Source organism: Coregonus clupeaformis, chromosome 7 (genome assembly GCF_020615455.1).
Source record: "Coregonus clupeaformis isolate EN_2021a chromosome 7, ASM2061545v1, whole genome shotgun sequence".
In the NCBI taxonomy this organism is placed as follows: Eukaryota; Metazoa; Chordata; class Actinopteri; order Salmoniformes; family Salmonidae; genus Coregonus; species Coregonus clupeaformis.
Window position 1 is genome coordinate 24,380,016 of NC_059198.1, and position 19,214 is coordinate 24,399,229.

Sequence of the window (19,214 nt, forward strand, 5' to 3'; positions counted from 1 at the left end):
AAATGTACATTGACCATCATTTAGAGCGTCTGCTAAATGACTAAAATGTAAATGTAAATGTAAATGTGAGCAACAGGGAGCTCTGGGTGAGTTGGGTGCATACTCACCTGGGATGGTCCACCAGGGCCCTGCCTGCTGCCTCGATTCCATCAGGGTCCTCTCCTGCACCGGCCCGCAGTGTGTCCTCTGCGGCCACAGTTGGTGCAGGAGACCACCCCCTTGCCGGGTCTCTCCACATCAGCACCTCCAAGCTCCATAGGAGTGGAGTCGGAAGTGCTGGGGGATGGACTGGACGGACCCTGATCTGGACGTCCGCGGGTGGCCAACAGGTTATCCAGCCGGATCGATAAATCTACCAGCTGGTCCAGGTTTCGTGTCCCTGCAGGCCAGCTCCCTACGAACGTCCTCCCGTAGACTGCATCGGTAGTGGTCAATCAGGGCTCTCTCTTTCCATCCCGCGCTGGCTGCCAGTGTCCTGAAATCCAGGGCGAAGTCCTGTGCGCTCCTCCTTCCCTGTCTGAGGTGAAACAGACGCTCCCCCGCCGCTCTCCCCTCCGGCGGATGTTCAAATACTGCCTGGAAATGGCGGGTAAAATCCAGTGTAACGTACGGATTCAGCGTCTATTCCACCCCACTCCGCGTTGGCCCATTCCAGCGCTCTGCCCGACAGACAGGAGATGAGGGCGGACAAGCTCTCGTATCCCGAGGGAGCCGGGTGGATGGTTGCCAGGTAGAGCTCCACCTGGAGCAGGAAACCCTTACACCCGGCAGCTGTCCCATCATATTCCCTCGGGAGCGAGAGCCGAATTCCACTGGATCCAGGATTTGATGGTCTTGATGGGGGAGAAATCGGAGGAGGAGGAAGTGTAGGAAACCCACCTCTCTCCCATCGATCCATGGTGTTCACCACTCGATCCATAGCCGAACATAGAGTCTACAGCATGGTTGAGTGCTGCTGGATGCGTTCCTCTACCGAGGCGCTGGGATCGAACGTGCCTGCTGACTCCATAGATGGTGCGTGATTCTGTCAACGTCTGGGTGAAGTGGTGAAACGGAAACAGGCACAGGACACAGAACTGAGAAATGAATGGATTTACTAAAACAAAAGTAAACCATAACAAACTGTCACGATCGTTTATGGAAGATACGGACCAAGGCGCAGCGTGATAAGCGTACATTTTATTACGTACTTAACACGACACAAAACAACAAACAAACGATACGTGAAGTCCTAGGTTACACAAAACAAACCTTAACGGAACAAGATCCCACACCGACTAGTGCCAAACAGGCTGCCTAAGTATGGTCCCCAATCAGAGACAACGAGATACAGCTGCCTCTGATTGGGAACCACCCTGGCCAACATAGATCTACATGATCTAGAAAACACAACATAGAAAATATGATCTAGAAACTCCACACCCTGGCTCAACATTTAAGAGTCCCCAGAGCCAGGGCGTGACACAAACCCTCCACGCAGGGAAGAGCAGAACAACAGCTCACCAAACTATGTAAAACAACGGACAATCACGCACAGACCCAGGAGGGAAAACAGAGGTAATTATAGGGAAACAAATAAACATAATGGATAACAGGTGTGAATAATAAAGACAAGACTAGTGTAACACAGAAACATCGATCGGTGGCAGCTAGTACTCCGGTGACGACGAACGCCGAAGCCTGCCCGAGCAAGGAGGAGGGGCAGCCTCGGCTGTATTCGTGACACAACAGGACATTAAAAACGGTAATATCTTATGTTTCACGTGGCTGAACGACGACACATGATAATATAGAGCTGGCTGGCTTCTCCGTGCATCGGCAGGACAGAGCAGCTACATCTGGTAAGACGAGGGGCGGGGGTGTGTGTCTATTTGTCAATAACTGCTGGTGCGCAATGTCTAATATTAAAGAAGTCTCGAGGTATTGCTCGCCTGATGTAGAATATCTCATGATAAGCTGTAGACCACACTATCTACCAAGAGAGTTCTCATCTATATTATTCGTAGCCGTCTATTTACCACCTCAAACCGATGTTGGCACCAAGACCGCACTCAACGAGCTGTATAAGGTCATAAGCAAACAAGAAAATGCTCATCCAGAAGCGGCGTCCTAGTGGCCGGGAACTTTAATGCAGGTAAACTAAAATCAGTTTTTTCCTCATTTCTACCAGCATGTCACATGTGCAACCAGAGGGGAAAAAACTCTAGAACACCTTTACTCCACACACAGAGACGCATACATAGCTCTCCCTCGCCATCCATTTGGCAATCTGACCATAATTCTATCCTCCTGATTCCTGCTTACAAGCAAAAACTAAAGCAGGAAGTACCAGTGACTCGCTCAATACGGAAGTGGTTAGATGACGCGGATGCTACGCTACAGGACTGTTTTGCTAGAACAGACTGGAATATGTTCCGGGATTCATCCAATGGCATTGAGGAGTATACCACCTCAGTCACCGGCTTCATCAATAAGTGCATTGACAACGTCGTCCCCACAGTGACCGTACGTACATTTCCCAACCAGAAGCCATGGATTACAGACAACATCCGCACCGAGCTAAAGGCTAGAGCTGCCGCTTTCAAGGAGCGGGACACTAATCCAGACGCTTATAAGAAATCCCGCTATGCCCTCAGACGAACCATTAAACAGGCAAAGCATCAATACAGGACTAAGATTGAATCCTACTACACCGACTCTGACGCTCGTCGGATGTGGCAGGGCTTGAAAACTATTACTGACTACAAAGGGAAAACCAGTCGCAAGCTGTCCAGTGACGCGAGCCTACCAGACGAGCTAAATGCCTTTTATGCTTGCGTCGAGGCAAGCAACACTGAAGCATGCAGGAGCGCACCAGCTGTTCCAGACAACTGTGTGATCACGCTCTCTGTAGCCGATGTGAGCAAGACCTTTAAACAGGTCAGCATTCACAAAGCCGTGGGGCCAGACGGATTACCAGGACGTGTACTCAAAGCATGTGCGGACCAACTGGCAAGTGTCTTCACTGACATTTCAACTTCTCCCTGACCGAGTCTGTAATACCTACATGTTTCAACCAGACCACCATAGTCCCTGTGCCCAAGAAATCGAAGGTAACCTGCCAAATAACTACCGTCCCGTATTACTCACATCGGTAGCCATGAAGTGCTTTGAAAGGCTGTCCTTGGCTCACATCAACACCATCATGCCGGAAACCCTAGACCCACTCCAATTCGCATACCACTCCAACAGATCCACAGATGATGCAATCTCAATCGCACTCCACACTGCCCTTTCCCACCTGGACAAAAGGAATACCTATGTGAGAACGTTCAACACCATAGTTCCCACAAAGCTCATCACTAACTAAGGACCTTGGGACTAAACACCTCCCTCTGCAACTGGATCCCGGACTTCCTGACGGGCCGCCCCCCAGGTGGTAAGGGTAGGCAACAACACATCTGGCACACTGATCCTCAACACTGGGGCCCCTCAGGTGTGGGTGCTTAGTCCCCTCCTGTACTCCCTGTTCACCCATGACTGCGTGGCCAAGCACGACTCCAACACCATCATTACGTTTGCTGATGACACAACAGTGGTAGGCCTGATCACCGACAACGATGAGACAGCCTATAGGGAGGAGGTCAGAGATCTGGCAGTGTGGTGCCAGGACAACAACCTCTCCCTCAATGTGCGCAAGACAAAGGAGCTGATCGTGGACTATAGGAAAAGGAGGGCTGAACAGGCCCCCATTAACATTGACGGGACTGAAGTGGAGCTGGTTGAGAGTTTCAAGTTCCTTGGTTTCCACCAACGATCTGTCATGGTCCAAACACACCAAGACAACACCTTTTCCCCCACAGGAGACTGAAATGATTTGGCATGGGTCCCCAGATCCTCAAAAGTTCTACAGCTGCACCATCGAGAGCATCCTGACTGGTTGCATCACCGCCTTGTATGGCAACTGCTCGGCATCTGACGTAACGCGCTACAGAGGGTAGTGCGTATGGCCCAGTACATCACTGGTGCCAAGCTTCTTGACATCCAGGATCTATATACTAGGCAGAGGAAGGGCCATAAAATTGTAAAAGACTCCAGTCACCCAAGTCATAGACTGTTCTCTCTGTTACCGCATCACAAGCGGTACCGGAGCGCCAAGTCTAGGACCAAAAGGCTACTTAACAGCTTCTACCCCCAAGCCATAAGAATGCTGAACAATTAATCAAATGGCCACCCGGACTATTTACATAAAAGACACCTGTCCACAGAAGCAATCAATCAATCAGATTCCAAACTCTCCACCATGGCCAAGACCAAAGAGCTCTCCAAGGATGTCAGGGACAAGATTGTAGACCTACACAAGGCTGGAATGGGCTACAAGACCATCGCTAAGCAGCTTGGTGAGAAGGTGACAACAGTTGGTGCGATTATTCGCAAATGGAAGAAACACAAAATAACTGTCAATCTCCCTCGGCCTGGGGCTCCATGCAAGATCTCACCTCGTGGAGTTGCAATGATCATGAGAACGGTGAGGAATCAGCCCAGAACTACACGGGAGGATCTTGTTAATGATCTCAAGGCAGCTGGGACCATAGTCACCAAGAAACAATTGGTAACACACTACGCCGTGAAGGACTGAACTCCTGCAGCGCCCGCAAGGTCCCCCTGCTCAAGAAGGCACATATACAGGCCTGTCTGAAGTTTGCCAATGAACATCTGAATGATTCAGAGGAGAACTGGGCGAAAGTGTTGTGGTCAGATGAGACCAAAATCGAGCTCTTTGGCATCAACTCAACTCGCTGTGTTTGGAGAAGGAGGAATGCTGCCTATGACCCCAAGAACCCCATCCCCACTGTCAAACATGGAGGTGTAAACATTATGCTTTGGGGGTGTTTTTCTGCTAAGGGGACAGGACAACTTCACCGCATCAAAAGGACGATGGATGGGGCCATGTACCGTCAAATTTTGGGTGAGAACCTAGGTATTCCAGCATGACAATGACCCAAAACACACGGCCAAGGCAACAAAGGAGTGGCTCAAGAAGAGCACATTAAGGTCCTGGAGTGGCCTAGCCTTAATCCCATAGAAAATCTGTGGAGGGAGCTGAAGGTTTGAGTTGCCAAACGTCAGGCTCGAAACCTTAATGACTTGGAGAAGATCTGCAAAGAGGAGTGGGACAAAATCCCTCCTGAGATGTGTGCAAACCTTGTGGCCAACTACAAGAAATGTCTGACCTCTGTGATTGCCAACAAGGGTTTTGCCACCAAGTACTAAGTCATGTTTTGCAGAGGGGTCAAATACTTATTTCCCTCATTAAAATGCAAATCAATTTATAACATTTTTGACATGCGTTTTTCTGGATTTGTTTGTTGTTCTTCTGTCTCTCACTGTTCAGATAAACCTACCATTAAAATTATAGACTGATCATAATAATAATAATGATATGCCATTTAGCAGACGCTTTTATCCAAAGCGACTTACAGTCATGCGTGCATACATTTTTCATGTCTTTGTCAGTGGGCAAACGTACAAAATCAGCAGGGGATCAAATACTTTTTTCCCTCACTGTACATACTGTGATGTCACGAGAGGCTGTGTCCTGGAGGGACATTACATCCCCCTGAGGTGGCTGCAAACCCAGACAGCTATGGCTCCATCTGCTGGTATGGTCGGGAACTCCACCCCTCTATGGCCAATCTTCCCACGCAGCTGGAACAAATGAGGAGCTGATGAGCTGAAGGTTTGGGAAGGGAAGAGACACAGTCTCCAACCTGGGCTCTCTGGAGGGCAAGAGTGCTGCACGTCCACTTCCATGAGGAATATAAGGATTTGGAGATACTTACCTTTGGGAAATACTCACCTTTGGATATATGCACCTGTGGAAATACGTGTGGGGATTTTGGAAGGACGTTTTGCTGGGTTGGCCACTAGCTGCAACGGGGAATACAGTAAGACTGGGGAAAAGTTATTTGAGCGAGGGAGAGTTATGATTTTGGATGTGGAAGAGACATCCCTGAACTGTTAACCCTTAAAGAGCCACCAGAGAACAGAGTTGTGTTATACTTTCGTTAGTTTCCCAAGACCTTTAATAAAATCCTTCTTTTGGTTGAACCTGGTCTCCTTGCACTACTTGAGCAATCCCGCTGAAAGCTGTGTAGCCTCTCGTGACATCACAGATGGTGGAGAATACAGGCACGCTCAAGCGTTAATAGTGCATGTCAGAGGAGGATACCGAAGGTTTGATCACCCAGTTTTCCAAGTTGGCCGTAGGCTCCCCGCCGACTGAAATGGAGGACATATTGAAAGCCCTTGTTGCTGGCCAGCAAGCCCAGATGCAAGCAAACGTGGCTCTCTTGGAGGAGCAAAAGAAAGCCAACCTTCTGAAGGCAGAGGAATTGCAGTTGCAGAGACAGAGGGTGGTCCAAAATACCCGCCCAATAAAGGCAAGTGACTTTATATCTAAGATGGGAGCTACCGATGACATTGAGGCATACCTGCATGCATTTGAGGCCACGGCCACTAGGGAAGCCTGGCCCAAGCAACAGTGGGTTGGTCTGTTAGCCCCCTTTCTAACCGGGGAATCGCTGAATGCTGTCCGGGACCTGGGCCCTGACCAGGTTACTGACTATGATGCCCTGAAGTCTGAGATCCTCAGCAGAGATGGACTCACAAAGTTTGGTATGGCCCAGCGCTTTCACAGCTGGACCTTCCAACCAGACCAACCTCCTCGGGCGCAGATGCATGAACTTGTCCGAATCGCAAGGAAATGGCTGGATCCGCAGAGGAATACAGCAGCGGCGGTGGTGGAGGCCGTTGTGGTGGATCGTTACCTACGCGCCCTGCCTTATGAGGCAAAACGGTTCATCAGTCAACAGGCCTTGACCACGGCTGATCTGACCGTGGAAGCTGTGGAAAAGTACCAGGCCACAGCGGAGATGCTGAATGCTTCCCGAAAAGACCCCAGGAGGGCGGCCCCACCACAAATGGGAAGAACCCGTCCAAAGGACCCCAAGGTCTCGAACCCAGCCACGTCAGGACTTATCCCGGCTCCAGGGGGAGCCAGAAACCAGGCGGGTCCAAGAAGAGTACACCAGGAGGGGGAAACTCGACAGTGTTACCGGTGTGGGGGAGATGGGACATATCTCCTGGCAGTGTGGGAAACCAGCCGATGAACCTATGCCCACTGCGGAGTCCTCCAGCTCAGCACCCACACACCGTTTTGCCTCGCTCTTGGGAGTCGTAGATGGCGGCCCAGATCGACCCCCCACCTGCCCGGTAACTGTGAATCACCATGATGTGGAGGCCTTACTGGATTCTGGTAGCCGGGCCACCCTGGTGCGTAAGGATTTGGTGGGCCCAACGTGTCTGACCCCCGGGGAAAGTCCTCCCAGTTTCCTGTGTCCATGGGGACACCAGAGAATACCCCATTACTGAACTTACAATGACCAGCACACGGGGAACCATACACACGACGGCGGGGTGGTTGATTCCCTCCCCGTCCCTGTCCTAATTGGACGAGACTGCCCAGCCTTTTACCCACTCTGGAGAGAGTCTCAGGAGAGGATAACCCGAGTACCTCGGAAACGGAGAGGCAAGACTCATCCTGGGAAGGCTCCGGTGCAATCCTCCGAGTTACTCACTCCCGCCCGGGCTCTGATAGGGATGGCAGGTGCCCAGACCGACACAGAGACGGAGCTACAGAATCTGGACAAAGAACTGTCTGGTCTGAAGGGGACCGCTGAGAGGTATCATTTGTTAAAGCAACAGTTAGACATGAAGACAGAAGAGTTAGATATCCTCCAGGCTAAACTCCAACAGAGCTCCTTCACTAAGCAACAGGAGGAGCTGGAGAGGCTGCGCAGGACCATCGAGGAGTGTGAGGAGACCCTGCGCAGTAGTAAGGAGGTCCAGAAGAAGGCAGAGGAGAAGTACAAGGTGTTGGAGAACAAGATGAAGAATGCGGAGGCAGAGAGAGAGAAGGAACTGAAAGCTGCTCAACAGAAGCTAAACTCTGCTAAAACCAAGGCTGATGCGTTCAGTAAGAAACTCAAGGAGAGACAACAGGAGGCGGAGTCCCTGGTCCTAGAGTTGGAGGAGTTGAAGAGAGAGCAGTCTGGCAAGCACCACGGCAATGCGGACGCCCTCTTCCGGCGTGATGCCTTCTTCGCTGCCTTTACCCCCGACGAGGACGTCGGTCCCGAGGAGGGGGATGTGTGATGTCACGAGAGGCTGTGTCCTGGAGGGACGTTACATCCCCCTGAGGTGGCTGCAAACCCAGACAGCTATGGCTCCATCTGCTGGTATGGTCGGGAACTCCACCCCTCTATGGCCAATCTTCCCACGCAGCTGGAACAAATGAGGAGCTGATGAGCTGAAGGTTTGGGAAGGGAAGAGACACAGTCTCCAACCTGGGCTCTCTGGAGGGCAAGAGTGCTGCACGTCCACTTCCATGAGGAATATAAGGATTTGGAGATACTTACCTTTGGGAAATACTCACCTTTGGATATACAGTGGGGAAAAAAGTATTTAGTCAGCCACCAATTGTGCAAGTTCTCCCACTTAAAAAGATGAGAGAGGCCTGTAATTTTTATCATAGGTACACGTCAACTATGACAGACAAAATGAGAAAAAGAAATCCAGAAAATCACATTGTAGGATTTTTAATGAATTTATTTGCAAATTATGGTGGAAAATAAGTATTTGGTCAATAACAAAAGTTTCTCAATACTTTGTTATATACCCTTTGTTGGCAATGACACAGGTCAAACGTTTTCTGTAAGTCTTCACAAGGTTTTCACACACTGTTGCTGGTATTTTGGCCCATTCCTCCATGCAGATCTCCTCTAGAGCAGTGATGTTTTGGGGCTGTCGCTGGGCAACACGGACTTTCAACTCCCTCCAAAGATTTTCTATGGGGTTGAGATCTGGAGACTGGCTAGGCCACTCCAGGACCTTGAAATGCTTCTTACGAAGCCACTCCTTCGTTGCCCGGGCGGTGTGTTTGGGATCATTGTCATGCTGAAAGACCCAGCCACGTTTCATCTTCAATGCCCTTGCTGACGGAAGGAGGTTTTCACTCAAAATCTCACGATACATTGCCCCATTCATTCTTTCCTTTACACGGATCAGTCGTCCTGGTCCCTTTGCAGAAAAAACAGCCCCAAAGCATGATGTTTCCACCCCCATGCTTCACAGTAGGTATGGTGTTCTTTGGATGCAACTCAGCATTCTTTGTCCTCCAAACACGACGAGTTGAGTTTTTACCAAAATGTTCTATTTTGGTTTCATCTGACCATATGACATTCTCCCAATCCTCTTCTGGATCATCCAAATGCACTCTAGCAAACTTCAGACGGGCCTGGACATGTACTGGCTTAAGCAGGGGGACACGTCTGTCACTGCAGGATTTGAGTCCCTGGCGGCGTAGTGTGTTACTGATGGTAGGCTTTGTTACTTTGGTCCCAGCTCTCTGCAGGTCATTCACTAGGTCCCCCCGTGTGGTTCTGGGATTTTTGCTCACCGTTCTTGTGATCATTTTGACCCCACGGGGTGAGATCTTGCGTGGAGCCCCAGATCGAGGGAGATTATCAGTGGTCTTGTATGTCTTCCATTTCCTAATAATTGCTCCCACAGTTGATTTCTTCAAACCAAGCTACTTACCTATTGCAGATTCAGTCTTCTCAGCCTGGTGCAGGTCTACAATTTTGTTTCTGGTGTCCTTTGACAGCTCTTTGGTCTTGGCCATAGTGGAGTTTGGAGTGTGACTGTTTGAGGTTGTGGACAGGTGTCTTTTATACTGATAACAAGTTCAAACAGGTGCCATTAATACAGGTAACGAGTGGAGGACAGAGGAGCCTCTTAAAGAAGTTGCTACAGGTCTGTGAGAGCCAGAAATCTTGCTTGTTTTTAGGTGACCAAATACTTATTTTCCACCATGATTTGCAAATAAATTCATTAAAAATCCTACAATGTGATTTTCTGGATTGTTTTTCCTCAATTTGTCTGTCATAGTTGACGTGTACCTATGATAAAAATTACAGGCCTCTCTCATCTTTTTAAGTGGGAGAACTTGCACAATTGGTGGCTGACTAAATACTTTTTTTCCCCACTGTATGCACCTGTGGAAATACGTGTGGGGATTTTGGAAGGACGTTTTGCTGGGTTGGCCACTAGCTGCAACGGGGAATACAGTAAGACTGGGGAAAAGTTATTTGAGCGAGGGAGAGTTATGATTTTGGATGTGGAAGAGACATCCCTGAACTGTTAACCCTTAAAGAGCCACCAGAGAACAGAGTTGTGTTATACTTTCGTTAGTTTCCCAAGACCTTTAATAAAATCCTTCTTTTGGTTGAACCTGGTCTCCTTGCACTACTTGAGCAATCCCGCTGAAAGCTGTGTAGCCTCTCGTGACATCACAATACACAGCAGTTAGGACAGCTTTTCCCAAACTAGGGTCGCGAGAGAAACTCTGAAATAAACATTACAAATTGTGCTTGGTTCATAGATCTGGGTTTACATCAGTAGCCTCCAGTAGCCACTAAATACGGTTGTAATTAACAGAGTGGTTTCAGTTTTCTTCCTACAAATGTGGCTCTATCTTTTGAATGGTTTAAGCTACAAAATATTATGACATCACTGAAAGACTGAAAGCTGTTTCCCTCTACCTGCCCACAAGCTGCACATGACTCATTAGAACAGAGTAGACAAGACCAGGCCCTGATCTTCTGAACTTCCCAATACCTTTCTGATGCATTTCATTTACTTCAAGCCATAATTCCTTCAGATTTAAATACTGTCAAAAGTACCGGCAGACTGATTTGTAATAGACTGTCATAGCCCCAAAATAATAAAAAAGTATACATTGGCTGTTGATTACATCACTTTTTTTACATGGTGTGGTCACAAAACATTTTTGATATCAAAATGGGTCGCGGGCCAAAAAGGTTTGGGAATACCTGAGTTTGGATCACATAGTAACTGAATACTTTAACAGTTTATGCTCAACACTTAACAACACTGTGTTGAGCATAAACTGTTAAAGTCCTCTGTAGCTCAGCTGGTAGAGCACGGTGCTTCTAACGCCAAGGTAGTGGGTTCGATCCCCGGGACCACCCATACACAAAAAAATTAAATAAAATGTATGCACGCATGACTGTAAGTCGCTTTGGATAAAAGTGTCTGCTAAATGGTATATTATTATTTTATCCAATGACAATAGGACAGGCATTTATACTGAACAAAAATATAAACACAACATGCAACAATTTCAAAGATTTTATTGAATTACAGTTCATATAAGAAAATAAGTCAATTGAAATAAATAAATTAGGCCCTAATCTATGGATTTCACATGACTGGGAATACAGATATGCATCTGTTGGTCACAAATACCTTTAAAAAAAAGTTGGGGCGGGGATCAGAAAACTAGTCAGTATCGGGTGTGACCACCATTTGCAGGGCAACACATCTCCTTTGCATAGAGTTGATCAGGCTGTTGATTGTGGCCTGTGGAATATTGTCCCACAACTCTTAAATGGCTTTGTGAAGTTGCTGGATATTGATGGGGACTGGAACACGCTGTCGTACACGTCGATCCAGAGCATCCCAAACATGCTCAATGGGTGACATGTCTGGTATGCAGGCCATGAAAGAACTGGGAAATGTTCAGCTTCCAGGAATTGTGTACAGATCCTTGCAACATGGGGCCCACCGCCACAATGGGGCAGTCTGTTCGCCCACACGACGCCATACAAGTGGTCTGCGGTTGTGAGGCCGGTTGGACGTACTGCCAAATTCTCTGAAATGACTTTGGAGGTGGCTTATGGTAGAGAAATTAACATTCAATTCTCTGGCAACAGCTCTGGTGGACATTTCTGCAGTCAGCATGCCAATTGCACGCTCCCTCAAACTTGAGACATCTGTGGCATTGTGTTGTGTGACAAAACTGCACATTTTAGAGTGGCATTTTATTGTCCCCAGCACAAGGTTCACCTGTGTAATGATCATGCTGTTTAATCAGCTTCTTGATATGCCACACCTGTCAGGTGGATGGATTCTTTTGCGAAAGGAGAAATGCTCAATAACAGGGATGTGAACAAATTTGTGCACAAAATTTGAGATAAATAAGCTTTTTCTGCATATGGAAAATATTTTATTTCGGCGCATGAAACATGGGACCAACACTTTACATGTTGCGTTTATATTTTTGTTCAGTATAAACGGCACACATTTAAACGGCACACAGGCATTTAAACGGCACACAGTGCAGTACTCTTTCTAGGAAAACTGTTAAGGGCCTGTATGAAAAATGTATACACTCACTAACTGTAAGTCGCTCTGGATAAAATGTAAAAATGTAAAGAAGTGAGAGAGCATTTCCATCCAAGCATGTGTGCCAGGGAAAGTTGGTGAAGTGTGTGTGTTAGTGAGTGTCTGTTAGTGTGTGTGTGTGTGTGCGTGTGCATGTGCGTTTGTACGTGTGTGTGTGTGCGCACGTGCATGTGCACGTGATAGGCGGAGCTCCTGTGTGAGCTCTTGTGAAGTGAAAGGTTAAATGGAGTGTATTGCTGCATCTTACTCCCTGTTGGGAAGCAGCATACTGTATGTCCTTATTCTAATTAGAGACGTTGACAGAGAGGCTCAGACAAACAAACATAGCCCACAGGAACCATCTGTGCCCGCAAGCACAGCTCTGATGGTGATTGAACCCAATGATGAAGTAACCCATAATGACAACGCAAACACTTGGTAGGCAACAGACACGTCCTGCAATCTGGCCTCAACATGGCAGGAGCTTCATTGTGGTGTGTGTGTATGTGTGTGTGTGTGTGCATGCATGTGTCCCAGGTGGAAGTTCCTGACAGAGAGACCATTAATGTGAGTCAGTCTCCCCTGCTAAGCTGTGTGCTATCAGCTGAGTAAAGCCTACCAGTCCTGTAAGTCCTGGCTCCAAGCAGCCCATCCTGTGCCAGGCTGAGGAGGGTTGGGGCTCTCCTGTCCTGACTCAGCCTAGTACAGTAACACAGTCTACAGTATGTCTGGACAACAGTGATTCCAATGGAACTTACTGTATTCTCTAGCTGACTTCATTGTACTTGAATGTTAGCTGCACCTCTGTTCCTGAAAATGGTGGCGTTGTTTACAGAGTTCAGGAAATCCCATATTTACTGGTGTATGAATATTGTTACTTCGTTAACACCTCTGCCAAGGCCAATTATCTCCCTGATCCCTGCCTTACATTCCATTTAGAGATGTTTTGGATGTGAATGAAAATTTTAGCTAGTAATATAACTACAACTGTGACTTTGCAGGAGAGATGTGTGGCTTCATGATAACCTCCAGAATCTCACTGGGAGTTTATACTGTTCTCACATCTCCAGTGTTCCCACCGTCACATCAGTCACAGGGCTGTGAGCTTCCTCCTCCAGACCTGCTTTTGCTTTTGGGGGAGAATGTTCTGTGAGTTATACTTCTGTGGCTTTCAAATCAAATACTTCTGATTCCACTCATATTCTGTCACTTTTACGGCTCCTTATCCTTTCAGCACTCAATCTACCAAACACACACACGTACACAGATACACACAAACAAACAAATGCATGCAGACATGCACACCCACAACGACTTAAAGCACTTGCAATTGATTGAAAACCAAAAGTATAAACAATTGAATCCATGCTTTCAGCAACGGGAAGTAGAGGAGGACTTGGAAAACAACGCAGAAAGTAACTTTAAAAACCTTGTCGATTCCGGAGGACAGAGAGAATGCCTTCCTAGTGCTGAATTATACATTAGGGAGTGGAGCAGCCTATCTTTTGTACATGACTGGTTTCTGGGAAAGATAATCGCTTTCTCACTGGACTGTGGCTGACTCTCTCCCCCATGTAGAATATGGCTAAGTGGCAGGGTCTGAGTTTGTCTCACTCTGTGGACTGGATGTGCCATGAAGACCACAGTGGCCAGACCAGATTGGCCATTTCTTGTTTTTACACTAACAATTGTATTACAATGCATTTAGGGCCAGGAGTTTTTCCAGATCATGGGACCTGGCCAGAACAAATCTGGGCCCTAGTTATAATCACAACTAAGGCCTAGTCTTTCCTGGTCAGATCACACAGTCAGGAAAAACTTAATGTATACCAGAAATCGTGGAGAACATATGACCTCCATCACTGGGCTGGTCTGGTCTCTCCAACAGTGAGTCCATGGGGAGCTCCAGGGAGAGATCCATTACAGCCTCGTCCACATAGTTAGGATTCCAGGGTGAGGTTATCCTGAGAAACTGGGTTCCCTATGGAGGAGCAACATCTGCATGTTGCCTTTTCCCCTACATTTCCACCCACCATTCCAAACATATGGGCAGTGCTCCTCTTGAGTATTGTTCATACAGCATAGTGATTACAGTAATACTGAATGTGTAAAGCCTTTCCTTCTTGTACACAACTATTTCTGAATGTATCAGTAATGCATACTGTACTGTATGGTGTCAGGCAACAGTATGTGCCTCCTGCTGTGCTACTGGTGTAAATATCTCCCAGTGTTCCTCCCCCCTCCACGCTCACGGAGTCTCACAGTCACATTCAGTGAGCCGTGCCTTAAGCGGAAAAGACAGAGGAGACATGTCATTTCCAACCCCCTTGCAGAAGATAAGGCACTGACTGTCATACGTCTTGCAGTTGATTGGGGTTGAGAAACCCAGGTCAGATCTATCTCTCTCCCACACACACATCACCCACCTATTTACACCCCCCCACCTTTCTGCACATACTATCTGTGTCCCCCTGAGAGACACTCAATGTGACACACACACACACAACACACACACACAACACACTCACTCCGTCCTTGGATCTCACCCACAGCTGGAGAGAAATCAGATCAGCATGAGTGGGCACTCCATGTTCCGTGAGAGCACTCCTCTCTCTGCTGACGGATGGATGAGAGAGAAAGAGAGAGAGAGAGAGAGAGAGAGAGAGAGAGAGAGAGAGAGAGAGAGAGAGAGAATGATGGCTCAGTGACAGAGTGGGTACAGGTGAGGGACATCCACACGCCAGCCTCAGTATCTGTGCTTACATTCCATTTTGGTCCCGCTCCAAGACTCCACTCAGAGGAAAAGGGTTGCAGGGACTCTGGCTTAAGTGCTCGATTTGTAGCTGTCGGAAGTACATTGTGTTTTCCCCTCAGTCCAGAGAAGATCACAGAGGACCCAGGTGTTTCTCTTTCCTCTAGCTCTCTCTTTCAGGACAGGTCTCTCAAAGGGCTGAGTTACAGTACAGTGTACAGGGACATTTGATGCATGGAGAGTTTCTGTCCCTTTGGCCCTAGTCATTTCTCCTCTAAGTTAAGCAGAAACCCTGGGAAGCTCACTGGAAGGTCCGGTCCCCTGACGTCTTCCCAGGAAATATCTTTCTCTCGCTCTCTCTCTCTCGCTCTCTCTGCTAAGGTTTGTGGGCTCATATGATAAGCAGCACACATCACATTTGCCGATTCCCACGAGAATACCATGTGACAAATGGTGTCTAGGAACAGCAGCTCGACTGCCAAAGCAACAACACACCCCCTCCCAAACCATAGCTCATCTCATTCACCTCCAGACTGTACACACAAAGTGGTATCCTCTCTCCAGGGTAGCAGCAGCAGCCAGTCGGACCCAGACAGACACAGAAAGGCTGGGGAGTCCTGGGGGGGCTCTGGGCTGGCTGGCGGTTGGCAGTGTGTGAGGTGTCCATCATCTGGACAAGGAGAGTCCCCCAGGTTGGCAGCGCCCTTGTGCTTCTTCTAATGAACCTCTGCCTGTGGCACTCCATCACCGTGACAATGCCCACTAATGACCCCGTGTTGGGTGTGAGATGTCACAGCCCCCTCCGTCTCCATCACAGCCCTGCCGTCAACACAAACCTCTACCAACACTCCCTCTAGAGCCGTCCGTCACCCTCACTACAACGCCCACCTGGGACTAACAATAGCCCTGTGTGGCTGACTATGGCTATATCACACTGTAGCTGTGCAGCCCTCAGACACCATACAACCATCCTCAATCCTGTTCTCCTGAGTGGCGCAGTGGTCTAAGGCACTGCATCGCAGTGCTAACTGTGCCACTAGAGATCCTGGTTCGAATCCAGGCTCTGTTGCAGCCGGCTGCGACCGGGAGACTCATGGACGGCGCACAATTGGTCTAGGGTAGGGGAGGGAATGGCCGGCAGGGATGTAGCTCAGTTGATAGAGCATGGTGTTTGCAACGCCAGGGTTGTGGGTTTGATTCCCACGGCGGTCAGTATAAAAAAAAAAATGTATTCACTAACTGTAAGTCGCTCTGGATAAGAGTGTCTGCTAAAATGTAAATGTTAACCACTTATGCTATATAGTATCAATCTGAGTTGGACAGAACTGTACTTAAAATATAGTCACCCGTGCCTCTTGAATACCATTCTCCATAGTAGGCTATTTATACCAATCATGTGTATAGAATATCTGTTCATTGACAGATATAAGGTCAATATCTGAGGTTGAATTATAACCATTATAATACTGTATAATCTCTTCTTCTCCCATGAAATGGCTGTCATTGGCTGTAAATCATTATAGATCTCTAATTGCTTATCACATCTGCAACTTCAAACAAGCAGCCATCTCCCAGAGTGAGCTTTGATGTGAGTAGTGTGTGTGTGCGTATGCAGCCGTTCTGAAGGTTGTTGGAGTTTAACTCAAAGGGCATCTTCCAGCTCTTTTTATGTCAACACTTTAAGTGTGTTTAAAGAGATGACAGGATGAGATACTGTAGTACACTCTATAATACACTCTGTAGTACACTCTGTAGTAATACTCTGTAGTGTAGTACACTCTGTACTGTTGTACACTCTGTTGTACACTCTGTAATACACTCTGGACCAGTGTCATGTCAGTGATCAAAGCTGTGACAGGTTGGTTTACAGCGTTGTATTTACAGTTGATGATGATAACATAGGACTGGAGTAAAAACAGATGGGGAAAGGCAAAGTGTGAAGCTAATACATCTTCTGAGACCAGCTCTGCCCTCCCACTCTTACTGATCCATAGTCCTATCCACAGCCTCTGTGTTACTCCCTCTCCTCCTACACCTTATCCCTGTGTGTGAGGTTGCTGCTCCAGGAATCAATCATTCCTTTAATTTCAGTCAGCCTTATTACTGTTGGGAGCTCAGCAACTCAGCATCAAAGGCTGTTATGTGCTCTCCCATCTCCCAGTTCCTCTCTGCTCTCTTACTTAGGGTTTTAGAAAATAATTAAATAAGAATTATGTAGTATTATGTAGTAATCATCTCTAGTGCAGATATTGCAAACAGGCAGTTTTCCGGTCACCTCTGTGGAAGGTGTATAATAATATGACAGGACAACACCCAAAGGACTCAGTACATGGCAGAATACAGTAGTGTAGCAGTCTCTCCATGATAAGCCTCTGCACTGCTTTGATATATGACTGATCTAGGAGCTGGCATCACATCACACTCTCTCATCCACTGTCGCACAGCTAGGGAAATTGCAAATCAGTTCTGCGGTTTCGCCAAATATGTGTGGAATAACTTTTAATAATTGAGTTTAATTTATATGATTTGCTCAGATGAGCAGTTTTCTGGACTGCTACAGTAGGAGTAAAGTAACTATAACTCTCCTCTGTGTTCTTGTGTTGTAGACCCAACATGGACGAGGCAGAGAAGTACCAGCAGAGAGTGCAGGCTATAGCGGTGAGTCTCAGGGCTTTAGTTCCACCTTATGAATTTATTTGAACTTAAATAAAGACGCACAACAATGGTCAGAGCAGTGAGACATTTACTCTGCATCAAGTCAGTGATCTGTAAATAGTTACCCTTTTTTAACCTCACATTCTGCAGAAGTCAACACAATTAAAGGCATTCTAACATTAGGCATACAACACACACACAGAGCACATTGACATTTACTATACATTATGCTTATATGATGGATATTTGCCCCAGCCCTGTACATCCACACATATACATACACGTCACATGCCTGCTCTCCCCCAGGTCTGTCCATGTGTTTGAATAATTCAGTTGGGTTGTGCTGCATGGCGTTTGCTTCAGGGCCACTATTGACCTCATCAGCAGGGTTAAACACTACAGGGACCTTGAGCATTAGGAGACAGTAGAAATACACACACACACACACACACACACACACACACACACACACACACACACACACACACATACACACACACCATGCCTTCTCTCCATGCTTTATCCTGTCTTTCTTTGATGCAGTGGGGTCTAGCCAACTCCCACATGTTATGCCCCAACACAGTTCTTACTGAATTAGGTTAGACCAAAATCGTTTAAATTCTGATCTAAATTAGCCCTTCTGTTTAGCATAATCTAATTGCAGTTGCTGTTGAAAGGAGGGATGTCGGGGAAACTATTTGACAATTCCAAAGGGATAGTAGTGGTGGTTTCCGGTCTCATGCCTGGATTGGTGCTAATGTATGGGAGTGAGCCGCTCCTCCTTACGAAGCATGAATGTGCAGGATGTGTGATATGTGTGTTACTGTCAGACTAGCTCATGAAGATGGAGTGCTGGCATGCCCACGTGCTCCTAGCCTTGCCCCTTCATCTCCGTTTCTCTGCACTTTGACCTTAAAGAACCAGCTGTTCCACAGGTCAACAGCAGATATGACTAAGGGGCTTGTCACTGTAATCTACTGTCACAGCTTTGTCACTCTCTTTCTCTTCTTCTCCCTTCACCAGGACAAGCGACGTAAGCAGCAGGAGGACGAGAAAGCAAGGAGAGAGATGGAGGAGGAGTGGCTGATGCAGGCCCAGCGCAAGGTCTGTCTGGATCTGTCTGTCTGTGCTTCCCTGTTGTCCTGTTGCCAGGGAGCCACATGGCTGGCAGCTGGTTCACATGCCCAGGGTGGAGCCCTCCTGTGTGATGATCAACACAATTAGCTCCATAACACCACCAGACAACATCCCCAACACCATGAGGCGTCCTGAGGCATACTGTTGAGCTCCACTCTATTCCTCTAAAACAGTATTTTCTTCCTTCTTCCTGTTCACCTCTCTTCTGCTCATAATCTTACCATGACCTCTGTAACTGAGAGAAATCACATGAAAAGAGAGAAACTGAAATGATGAGGTGGTTGTAGAGAAAGAGGAAGGGAGTGAGAGAGAGAGAACTGTGCATTGTGTTGATCTTTGTCAGTAACTCTCTCCTCCACTGGGACCACCAGCACTGATCCCA

General features: G+C 47.5%; 1 protein-coding gene across 3 annotated transcripts in view; it reads left to right on the forward strand.

The window, feature by feature from the left end:
• LOC121569424 (paralemmin-2) overlaps positions 1-19,214 on the forward strand; it is a 49,493-nt gene that overhangs the window by 16,429 nt on the left and 13,850 nt on the right. The window contains exons 1-3 of one of the 3 annotated variants that reach the window (XM_041880369.2): positions 16,595-16,628; positions 17,647-17,698; positions 18,719-18,799. In XM_041880369.2, the coding sequence (XP_041736303.2) occupies positions 17,654-17,698; positions 18,719-18,799 (126 nt within the window). In that variant the 5' untranslated portion in view covers positions 16,595-16,628; positions 17,647-17,653. Of the gene's footprint in view, positions 1-16,594; positions 16,629-17,646; positions 17,699-18,718; positions 18,800-19,214 lie in introns of those variants that run through there. The other 2 variants (XM_041880368.2, XM_041880370.2) reach the window with 2 other exon arrangements.